General features: G+C 42.9%; 2 protein-coding genes across 3 annotated transcripts; one reads left to right on the top strand and one right to left on the bottom strand.

The window, feature by feature from the left end:
- Nucleotides 1–1045: 1045 nt before the first annotated feature.
- On the top strand, nucleotides 1046–3959 carry DIN10 (Raffinose synthase family protein). 2 transcript variants are annotated; one of them, XM_089145456.1, is made up of 4 exons: nucleotides 1046–1242; nucleotides 1351–1406; nucleotides 1507–1790; nucleotides 1880–3959. In XM_089145456.1, exons 1-4 carry the CDS (start codon nucleotides 1101–1103, stop codon nucleotides 3957–3959), a joined length of 2562 nt encoding a protein of 853 aa, XP_089001582.1. In that variant the 5' UTR covers nucleotides 1046–1100. The 2 variants fall into 2 exon arrangements, with proteins under 2 accessions (XP_089001582.1, XP_089001583.1); XM_089145457.1 differs by having other exon boundaries at nucleotides 1084–1242; nucleotides 1367–1406.
- On the bottom strand, nucleotides 3889–11641 carry LOC149025229 (zinc finger BED domain-containing protein RICESLEEPER 2-like). The gene is made up of 2 exons (XM_089145459.1): nucleotides 11433–11641; nucleotides 3889–6814 (listed from the first exon to the last, which is right to left on the bottom strand). Exon 2 carries the CDS (start codon nucleotides 6798–6800, stop codon nucleotides 4776–4778), a length of 2025 nt encoding a protein of 674 aa, XP_089001585.1. The 5' UTR covers nucleotides 6801–6814; nucleotides 11433–11641; the 3' UTR covers nucleotides 3889–4775.
- Between the last annotated feature and the right edge of the window lie 580 nt (nucleotides 11642–12221).

The raw sequence follows: 12221 nt of genomic DNA, 5'->3' as shown, positions 1-12221 counted from the left end.
GCAAACTGAACATCAGAACGTCAACTCGAATCCATTCTTAGAAAAGAGGGGGGAAGAAGAATTGTTATTTTGCTAATTAGAATGGGTTATCATGTATTCGGCTAGGTGTTTGTCATTCTACACGCTTCAGTGCACCACTCCGAAACCCAGCAAACCGCACCTTTGACACCCCTAGTGGTCCCACTTTTTATTTTTCCAAATTTTTCCACAAAATTCCACAAAATTTATGAAGTTTTAAAATGGCTTGGGGTGGGAAAATTGGGCTGCCACATCACGAGTCAAGTTTCTTTGATTCAAGGAAGTTTGTCTCTCACTTTTCCACCCCAAGCAACCAAACAACCTACAATTTTAAAATTTAAGGAAAAAGTAAGAAATCTACATTTTTTTTTTAAATTTGTCTACCCCACTTTTGTTCTAGCTAACAAACGCAGCTTTACTAATGATCCTAATTCATCATTTGCTTGGTAGTACTAGTTTTAATATTTTAATAACAAAAAAATTGATTTTTTTTTTGCAATCAATGATTGATCCTTAAAGAATACACTATTTTAATAGACGTTTTTAAACTATTATTCTACTTAAAAATATAGAAGAATTCATACTTCTCAGTGGAGAGGTCATGGGTTCGACCTTTGCGGACGACAAGCATCCCCTGAGGATGTAATCAAGGGCACGCAAGTTGGCCGATGAACCTCAGATACCAAAAACTAAAAATATAGAAAGAATCGTAAAATTATTTTCCAAGGACGGACTCTGATTTTGCTTTCCAAAGAAAAAAAAAATCTCAAACAAGTCAGCGCCACGTGTATACGTGGTATTAACATTGGGTGCTTACTTAGTTGGAGACGTAAAAAATGTCCAGGTTTTAACGATTGAAGGTGTGACACACAGAAACGTAACTGGTTTACCTATGTGGATCCACGTGATGGATCAATTGTTATTGGGACCTGAGAACATGGATTTGCAGGTCGTGGATCTAACGTGGCATTCCAATCTTCCGTCAAATGGTGCTAGTTGGTAACTAGAAGGGCGAGAACACAAGATAGTGGGAGAAATTAAAAAAAAAAAAAAAATCTGCTGAGATAGAGTGACTGAGAAAAATGGAGAGCGAAATTTGTCGCAGTTCTCCTTTGATCTGTATAAATTCGAGCAATCGAAGGCAGGTCCTCTCATCCAATACGTTGTGGTTCAAGTTTTCTCACACCAGCGTCCGAAGGCTTTCAAGAAAGCTTTGTCCTTCTGGTATTACATTACTCTTCCTTGTTGATCTCTTCCATTTTTCTTCTCTGCAACAATCTAAGCTTTGTGTCGTTGGCTCCTGTTATTGATGGATTTATTGCTCTGTTTCATATTCTTTATTCATTAGGTATCCTTCGAAGCAAAGCTTCTCATTGCAGTCCAAGAAGGTGAGACGAATTAGAGTTCTCTTCTCGTATTTCGTTGTTTCTTAACCTATTCGTAGCAACGCAGGAAAAACCTGAATTCGACTTGTTTCTATTGTTTCAGAGCACCGAGCTAGACTCGTTGTTTGTTGATAAGGCAGAAGAAAGACAAGCGAGAAAAGAAGCAAATCAGAAGAATCGCAAAGAGGAGAAAGAGATGACGATCACTCCGGCGGTTAGGATTGCCGACCGAAAGCTCCTCGTGAAGGATCGCACGATCCTCACTGCTGTTCCGGACAACGTTATCTCAACCTCAGCCGCAACTGAAGGTCCTGTTGAAGGAATCTTCATTGGCGCCTCTTTTGATGAAGGCTGCAATCGACATGTGGTTTCTCTCGGCAACCTCAGGTATTCAAATTCGTAACAGATTTTCTTTTGGAATTAATTCTGGATCTGTGATTTTGGGCGTTTATTCACATGCTTCGGATCTTCTGCAGGGATGTTCGATTCATGGCTTGTTTCCGTTTCAAGCTATGGTGGATGGCACAGAAAATGGGGGATCTAGGGCGAGACATCCCTCTGGAGACTCAATTCCTTATAGTCGAAACCAAAGAAGGATCTCACCTCGAATCAGACGATTCTGATGAACAGAACCAGATCGTGTACACTGTCTTCCTTCCTCTGATCGATGGCCCATTCCGCACTTGTCTCCAAGGGAACTCCCAAGACGAGCTTGAGCTCTGCTTCGAAAGCGGCGACAACGACACAAAAGCCTCGCTATTCACCCACTCGTTGTTCGTCACTGCAGGAACGGACCCCTTCGCCACCATAACCGAAGCTATCAGGGCCGTCAAGATCCATCTCAAAACTTTCCGTCAACGCCATGAGAAGAAGCTTCCTAGCATCGTTGACTACTTCGGATGGTGCACCTGGGACGCGTTCTACCAAGATGTAACCCAAGAGGGCGTCGAAGCTGGTCTTGAAAGCCTCTCCGCCGGTGGAACTCCGCCGAAGTTTGTGATCATCGACGACGGTTGGCAATCCGTTGGGAGTGATTCACAACAGGATGAGAGTCGAGAGGGAAATAAACAACAGCCGTTGCTTAGGTTGACCGGCATCAGAGAAAACCCAAAGTTCCAAAGCAAGGACGATCCAACGGCGGGGATTAAGAATATCGTGAACATAACCAAGGAAAAGTACGGTCTCAAGTACGTGTACGTCTGGCACGCCATCGCCGGCTACTGGGGAGGAGTCCGGCCGGGCGTAGAAGCTATGGATGAATACGGTTCAAAGATGCAGTACCCTGCTGTCTCAGCCGGGGTAGCTTGGAACGAACCGGGGTGGAAAACCGATCCATTAGCGGTTCAAGGACTTGGTCTGATGAACCCAAAAAATGTGTACAAGTTCTACAATGAGCTTCATGGGTACCTGGCCTCGGCCGGGATCGATGGGGTCAAGGTGGACTCGCAGTGCATATTAGAGACACTCGGTGCTGGCTTGGGTGGAAGGGTTGAGCTGACACGTCAGTACCATCAAGCCCTTGATGCTTCCATTGCTAGTAACTTCCCTGATAACGGATGTATCGCGTGCATGAGCCAGAATACTGATGCACTCTACAATTCAAAACAGACGGCTGTAGTGAGAGCTTCGGATGATTTCTTCCCTCGTGATCCGGTGTCACACACCATACACATAGCAGCAGTTGCATACAATAGTTTCTTCCTTGGCGAGTTCATGTTGCCGGATTGGGACATGTTCCATTCGCAACACCCAGCTGCGGATTACCACGGTTCGGCCCGGGCCATCAGTGGCGGGCCGATTTATGTAAGTGATGGACCAGGAAAGCACAACTTTGATCTTTTGAAGAAGCTTGTGTTGCCGGATGGTTCGATCCTTCGAGCCAGATTACCCGGTCGGCCCACCAAGGATTGTTTGTTCGCGGACCCGACTCGTGATGGGGTCAGTTTGTTGAAGATTTGGAATATGAACAAGTACACTGGGGTAGTGGGAGTGTATAACTGCCAAGGAGCTGCGTGGTGTAGCGTAGAGAGAAAGAACGTTTTTCATCCTACTGGGACGGACGCTTTGACGGGTTCCGTTAGAGGCCGTGATGTGCATCTTATCGCAGAGGCTGCCAGTGCCACTGACATTGACTGGAATGGTGAGTGCGCTTTCTACCGTCACCGTGACGGTGAGCTGGTGACCCTCCCTTACAATGTGTCAATGGCGGTGACCTTGAAGGTGCTGGAATACGAGATATTTACTGTGTCGCCGGTGAAGACAGTGGCGGCGGATGTCAGGTTTGCGCCGTTGGGTCTTATAGACATGTTTAATGGTGGTGGAGCAATTGAGGGGCTGAAGTACCAACAAGTGAATGGAGAAGGGAACCTGGCTTTGATGGAGGTGAAGGGTTGTGGTCGACTCGGTTGTTACTCGTCCCTGAAACCAAGGAGTTGCAGAGTCGGATCCAGCATTGTTGAATTTGCTTACGATTCTTCTTGTGGGCTTCTGACTCTAAACCTGGATAATTTGCCAGAGGAAGGGCAGAAATTCCACATTGTTGAGATTGACTTTTAATCTGATTAGTTGTGGTGCAATCGTTATGTTCGTGATTTCAACACTCAAGAAGGAAAATGGTGGGGTTTGTATTGCAGAGATCATATTTCAGAAGAACCGTGTACTAGTTAAAAGAAACGGACGGTAGATTTTATTAACTATTCCACGTTTTCTTCTTCTCACTTCCGTGATATGCTATCATGCTGTATACTACATTACTACCCTCACTTATACTTATCTGTGGACTAACAAGCCTCCGGTAAAGATTACCCCAACATGAACAATTTCAATCAAATTGATAACCTGTTAATAGTAATGAATAATAGAGCAAAAAGAGGCCTGTTATGAGAGAGAGCATCAATCATTCATTCAGACATTATTAAAGATGAACAGACTACGCACTTACAGAATGTAATGTTAAAGCAAACCATCAGCTAAGCTTGATCGCGGAAGAACTCAAGGCTGCATCCTCCCATGCTTTTTCCTACAACTGCAACTCTTCAAGTAAGCTCTTCATTTTAACTATGATCACTTATAACCATTCAAGCTGACCAATCCGAATTCTATTTCTTCTAAGCAAAGCTGCACATTTCCAGGCTAAGCTCTTCGTCAGTCCTGAATGAGCTGAGCTTGCACATTCAAAGGCTTGGATGATCCTCACTGAGGATATGCATGAACAAAGCTAAACCATGGTTAAACAAACATTTAAGTATTTAACAAATATACTACGAGCCTACGAGTCTGAAAGAAGTAAACACAGCTCCACAAAACAACCTTCTAAATACAGTACAACGAAGGGTACAACAATGGGAGCACAATAAAGAAAAACTACAGGTACTAAAATTCCATTTTCACAATTGATTTCGTCATCTCTGTGGGTGCAGGCTGAAGCCAATCCCTGGCACAAATAAGTGCCTCCAATGTCTCTGGTCGTAGGGAAGCCCGGTAGGAATCAAGCACCTTTTGGCCAATATCAAATACATCATCATCACCAGTTGTGGACACTGGGATTGATAAAATATCACGAGCCATCCTCGAGAGTGTAGGGTACTTGAGGTTGTTCAGTTTCCACCAACCCAATGTATCAAACTCCTGGATCCGAGGCACCAGCGACTCTTCCAGGTACTGATCCAGCTCAGATTTTGACTGTTGGCTTGCTGATATCTCAGAGATATAGACATCAAAATCTAGAAGTCCATCACCAGCAGAAAGAAGTGTTCCTCCAGGAGACGTCTCCCCTTTGGTGGGACTACTGGAAATCCCATGCTCTACGTAAGTAGGTGTAAGTGGAAGTGGTTGTGCTACATAGTCAAGGAAGAGTTCATGAATACCCTCATCTATAATCTTGATGTATGTGCTGGCATCTTCCCCATATATCTTTGTGAAGCTGAACTCCACAAGTTTCATCTTGAACCGTGGATCCATAACTACAGCAATAGCCAAAGACAGGCAGCAGTCCTTCCAATATTTATCAAACTTCTCATGCATTGGCTTGGCAAGGTTGCTAATAAAGGGATCCTGGCTCACAGCTGCGTGTGCCAGCTCTAAATGGATTTTCCACACTTCATGAAAGAACATATTGGTAGTAGGATATGTTGTAGCTGTTAAAATGCTAGCTGCATCATATAGAAGCTTCAAGTATGTGCAGAGAGTCTCAACCTGTTTCCAGACCTCCATCGAGACCTCCATCGAGGGGGTTTCCTTGTAATCATCCCAAGTGTCCAAGCAAGAAAACACTTCCTTTAACTCTAAGGCAGCCACCAGCATGAGATACGTTGTGTTCCATTTGGTTTGATCATCAAGAAATAGGGACTTTTTGCTAGGGACCTGAAGCTGTTGTTTGAGCTCAATAAACTTTTCTTCATGACTCTCTGATGTCTTCACAAACTTAATACTGACACGAACTCTGTTGACAGGTTCCGACACTGCTGCTAGTGCATCTTGTGCAAGACTGCTTAAAACATGGGCATAGCAATGCCCAACTAGTAACTGGCCATTGAGCATAAATGGATTCTTGACACAGAAAAAAGATCTAAGCTCCCCAGTTGCTTCATCATTCGAGAAGCGCTGATCAACAGTGATGGTAAATAACTTGTTCTCCAAACTCCAATCAGAGAGGAATGACACTACAGCTTGAGTCAAGGCATTGCCAGAGTCGGGATTTGGTACCATAACAACATTAAGTATCAGCCTATGCAATCTCCAGTCAGCATCAATATACTGTCCCCTTACCATAACATAGCCAAGGTTTTGATTTGATGTCCACACGTCTAATGCAAGGCTGATGCGTCCAGACATTCCCCCAAGAACCTTTTGAAGGCTTTGCTTCTCCCTTAAATAAATGGCCACAGCGTCCCCTTGGACTGTGCTGAAGCTTACCATATTGAATCGAGGCTGGAGATTATGCACGAAAGATATAAATCCTGGATGTTCTACTATGTCAAGTGGGTACTCATGCATGATGATCATCTTAGCAATCTCCTGGCGGCAGCGGTCCTGATCAAATGGGAAAAATGGTGAACCAGGACTTGCTCTACGTTTTTTTGGGGGAGGATCAGTAGCACTCCCAGTTCTAGTTCCTGGAGAATATGGTGACAATTGATTCTTCTCCTGATTACGACGGGTTACAGGACAGGTCCCCATGGCTATGTGCCGTTTGAGGTGGCTGGTGCCTGCTAGTTTTGACCCAGTACTGTATGCAAATGTCTGTTTGCACTGCTTACAACAAGCCCTTGTACATCCAGGGCCCACAGGTTCAATGGTGAAATGTTCCCATACTATGGACTTCTTCCTCCGACGTTTGTTGTTAGGTGGTGTTTCTTCACTGACTACTAGCTCATTATTTTCACCATTAGCTGACATCTTGAAGACTAGTACTGAAAGAGGAAACCAGACAATGTTAGAAAGGTCATCAGATAAATTCACCTTTCAAATTATTCACGACATCCATCAATGTTACTCTATCCCAACATATCAAATGAATCTACAAGAACTAAAATTAATTACAGCTTTTCTTTGACTAATTTCCCTTTGCCATTAACCGGCCCAAGTACAGTGTCATTCTTCATCAATGATGCAAGCAGATCATGGAACTTAGATTGGCTTCGAGAGTGGTGGCCACTGATACTGAAACTTAAATTCTCAAACTACCTTTACCACTCTTCAAGAAGATTCAAGAGTTTGGTCATTATATGTAAGTGGGAATTTTTCAGTAGCATCAGCATATTGGTTATACCAAGCTAGTTCTCAGCACAGTTCAGACAAGGTTGCTTGCGACTTGGCACCTCAATCTAGCACCTAAAGTAATCATTTTCATCTGGAAGATCCTACACAAGAAACTTTCAACACAGGATCTGCTACACTCATTGGGCTGCAGAACAGAAATTCAATGCCTGATCTGTGGAGCTTCAAGAAATGATGATGAACATATCTTCTTATCCTGTTCAATTAGCATTCAGGATTGGTCTCTAATTCACTTAACAGCCTTCAATCATCTCCAATCATTGCATTAGCAAGTGAAAACTCTCATTGAACACGAGAAGCAGAATGCAACACAAAAAAATATGGTTCTGTTGCAACTCAATTGTCTTTGGATTATTTGATTAAACTGCTATAACACGATCCATAAGAGGCAGCATTTGACACCATGGCAAATTGCTCGACAAGCCTTCCTCTGTATGTCAGACTACTGCAGCATTTTACCTCATAAGGAACTGTTAACAGACGAGAAAATTCATATGGAAACCGCAACAAGAGGGATGGCTGAAAATCAACATTGATGGCTCAGCAATCCAACAAGCAAACAACAGCATACAAGTGGGTCTCGAAGGCATAAGCAGAGACCATCAAGGACAAATGCACGTGTTCCTAAGAAGATTGTGGAGATAGATCAGCTCTAGAAGCGGAGGCATTGGCAGCAAGGAAAGCTCTCATTTGGGCACAAGATCTAGGACTGTTGAACCTGATTATCAAAGGTGATAGCGCAGAAGCAATCAGCCTACTCAACAACAAAGACGGAGAGCCACCATGGAGGATCAGAGCAATGATCCAAGGCAGTAGGTCTCTGACATTGGGATTTGACTCTATATGCTTCATGCACATCTTAAGGGAAGGCAACAACTTAGCAGACTTATTAGCAACACAAGGAGCAAAATCAACGTTCTGGAGTGATAGTGTCCCTCCCCCACTTCCTGCCCTGGCCAATGTTACTAGACAATTTAGGCTGTAATTTGGACAGGGTTATTAAATTTAAATAAATCCATTTTCACACCACCACCCCCCCCCAAACCAAAGAAGAAAAAAATCTTAGCAGAGATCAGTGACTTGATGATGTGGCTATCCTTGGAAGTTAAAAGCATCATTTTAAGGTACTGTTGCAACACTTAAGCATGCCATGCACCCAATGAAAAGTTTCCAGAAATAAGACCTCAAGCAGATAATGTGCATCCCAGTGGGACTCAAACACACTGCATAGGTGTCTTATTAAACTGAGAGCTGAAGGAAGAGTGGAAACTAAGAACCTCTGAACAATCTCTGAGCTTGGTCAAAGACAAAGGCCACCAAACCTTGCAACTCATGGCAAGGACAGGGAAAGCATGTACGTTGTGTCACACTTCTGCCTCCCAAAGGTGCCCAGAGGATGAGCCAGACACAGCAGAGTGACGACCTAGGAGCAAAGGTTTTAGATAGAAAAAGCCAATCTCAGAAAAAACTGAGACCACTTGCCAAAGGATCTGGAAGACCTTTATCCCATCAAGACCCTTTTCCTTTTCCCCTTCAGCAGACTGACAACCTAGGAGCAAAGGTTCTAGAGAAAAGAAGTATATCTCAGAAAAAGCTGAGACCACTTCCCAAGGATCTGGAAGACCAGTATCCACCAACCTCCTTTCCCTATTCCCCCTCAGCCGTGTGTGCACTGCACTTCAGAAAGGTCCTACAGGGCGCACAGAAGTAGTGGGCACTATAGCACAAGAACTAACAGTAACGAGTTACAAGTGATCAGGCTAAAGAACTACATTGATGCCACCAATACAATTGTCACTTCGATTGCTACTACCATGGGAACATAAAGCTATTAAAGCACAGGTTGAAAATTCTAGTGACAAAGTAAAGGTATGTTTTCTCTTTTTTCTTTTTCTAGTTTGGGGAAGGTGGGGTTTCATGGCAAGCAGCAGCATAGAAGTTGCAGCTCACAGCCAAAATAAAAAAAATGATGTAAGTGAAATTTTGACAAGTGCAATTTAATAGAGATTTTCATGCAAGCAGCCCAGACATAAATAACCCAGGGCTTTGAAGGACAATCCAATAATCTAACTAAAGCGATTAGAAAGAAAAGCAGGGACTAGCAATATTTAACAAAAATCAGAGGAAGATGTCATGCAAGCAGCAGGGTCTTCGATAAGAACAAATTAACGAATGTCATGCAAGCTGCAGGGCTCTAAAGGAAATTCACTCATCTAACAAAAGCAGTCAGAAAAGGGCAGCTGGGACATGGGATGTCGAAAAATCAAAAGAGCATCTACTTTTGGGTAGACCTATAAATGGATAACCAAAATCCACCTCCGAAATCGCATTCGTATTCGTTTAAGGGTGTCCGTATCCGAAAATTTTCTTACCGAAAAATATCTGTATCCGTCCGTTAAGCATTCGGATTTAGATAATTGCTTATCGGATCGGATAATATGCGGATAAAAAATTATTCGGATAGAGTAAAGTATTCAACATTTTTTTCTTTGAAAATAGATGATAATTGGATTCGGAAAACTGGTATTCCGATTCGGAAAGCGGTAATCGGATAATTGAAAATAAAAAATTATCCGGTTAGAGTAAAGTATTAAACATTTTTCACAAAAAAGGGCTGATAATTGGATTCGGATTCCAGTAACTGGAAATTGTAAATAAATAAAAAAAAAAAGATAAAAAAAAATGACAATTACCATCAATAATCGGATAGTTTATCGGATATCCGATAAAGTTCCGGATTTGAATTCGGCAGCCTTCTCTAAATTTCTGTCGGATTCGGATAGCGGTTTTGCTAATCGGATTCGGATTCGGATATTGGTGTATCCAAGCCAACGAGCCATTCACAAGTCTACTTCTGGGTCTAACCCCGGTAGGTTCTGGGAATATTCTGTAGCATTTCAATCGGTAGATGCAACAAACTCTGGAAAGTCTATGATTGCCGAAGGTCCACATAACATGAGTTATTTTGATAAAAACACATACAGATGTGAAAATCTGACACTTAGAGTCAGCCTAAGCAGACTGACATAGGGGCATGCAATTCAAGATTTTAACCAAGAATTACAATCAAGGATCAAAGTATAAGATCACGTTTGGTATCTTGCATTATTATTTCAGAGATCAGGTCTCTGATGTAGGTTTGATGTCTTCGCGTAGATTTGTCACTAGAAACACATAGCTTCTCAACTATCCAAAAACCATAGACCATTCCTACCCAGAAAAAGAACAACAACCACCACAGATTGAACCAAAATTGGGTAGTCGAGACCCTTTGATATCAACTATAATTGGTTGAACAGGCATAACATTCTGTGAGCTACAGAAATATGAATGGGACTGAATACCAGCATTGGTGGGAAACCGACAGTATATAACAACTCAATTTGTTAGAGAGAGAGTTTACAATCGCAAAAACATAAATTACATGCATGCATCCTAAATCAAAACACACCTAGAACTAGGAAAACATTCATTTAAAATAGCGGCTCGCATGTCCCAATGCGCAATAGCTGCCTAATACAGAGTTTTTATGGTTATCTCAGAAACAATACCATGTTGAGACGTCATCATGAGGCCCAGTCCAAGTCAACTGGGCTGGGCCTTAATAATGATGCCTGGGCTTCAAAAGCTAAAGCCCATTGCTGCGGTCCTTCATCTATACCTTGGCCGGTTCCGGTTGGGAAAGAGTAAAGGCTGAGCCGGCTGGCTAGACCATGAGAAGCTCCGCCGGTACATGAAGCCCACTGTCAAAGCCCAAGTCAGGGTAGATCGAATTTTGACGAGGGCTTCAGCAGATCATCATTACTTCACTGGAATGGGCTAAAATCTTTTGGAAAAATACCCGTCGATGAGCTCAGATATGTTAATTTAAATGATCGCATTCGGCCTCTCCAGGAATTTCAAGAAGAAATTCGAAAACCCACAATATCTTTCAAAGTTGCCGACAGTAACTGGTAATTAGGGCAAAATTCTCTACCAGAAATCCGATCTTTCTACCGTTATATCGAGAGAAACTAAGATGCTACTGTAGAATCTGCGTTTTCGTGTTGTCTGAAGTAAAGTACTTAAGCTAAACAGATCAAACAAGCGAACAAAAAGACATCTAACTAAATCCAGCCATACATAATCACGAACATGAACAACGAAAAAAGAAGATCCATGTTTCGAAGATGAAAAAAGCAAACAGAATCATGCTAACCTCAGTAAAAGTGATGGAAAGAAGAACAGAGAAAGAGACGCTAAAATTCTCACCTGCAAAGTTGCACCGAAGATTCGAGAGGAGATGCACGGAGATCAGTTCCTCCGGAGGTCAGAAGGAGCTCCGAAGCACAGCGAGATCTAGGGTTTGCAGGAACGGAGCAGGCGAGGGGGAACGGGGAGCGCGCGCGCGAGAGAGAGAGTGTGTTAATGGGCTTGAGCCTAGAAACCTAATGGACCCAAAGCTATGGCTATGATAAGGGCAAGTCTTTGGAAGGAATGAAAAATATATATTGGTTATTGGATTTGGACTTGAAGTCCATCATCATATAAATCTCCAATGGATCATAACAAAACACCTCTACCACCCGTACATGTAGCATGTAGCCCACCAAACTCAAATTCAACTCTGGACTTCACCCCAAAACAAAATTTAAAAAGGAAAAGAAAAAAATCAACTCTGGACACTTCCATGGGCCCACTCTCTTTGTCTCCGTCACGTTGATGAATAGTCTCCAAACCAACATAAACATCACCTACACTAGTGAAGTATAAATATTCACTACGTGGTGAACTATTTTGTTCACTACCCATTGTGAAGCGTAGTTGCCCACCAAGTCCTTTTGGGCTTCACCATACACGTGGAGCGTGACACATGACCGCACCTCTGCATGTCGAAGTGTAAATTTTGGAGTCTGGATCTACGACCCTGTCGGGTGTGCTCCTCGACGGCTTTTCCACCCCAAAATACAGGGGACCTAAAGGTGGGTGATGGGAGTTTTTTTTTTTTTAAATAATTTTCAGCTGTGGGCCCATCAATTTTGTGGTGGTAAAACTGTCGGA

The sequence above is a fragment of the Hakea prostrata genome, chromosome 2 (genome assembly GCF_041222555.1).
Source record: "Hakea prostrata isolate BN-2017 chromosome 2, UWA_Hpros_2, whole genome shotgun sequence".
In the NCBI taxonomy this organism is placed as follows: Eukaryota; Viridiplantae; Streptophyta; class Magnoliopsida; order Proteales; family Proteaceae; genus Hakea; species Hakea prostrata.
This window is presented reverse-complemented; position numbering and strand designations above follow the sequence as displayed.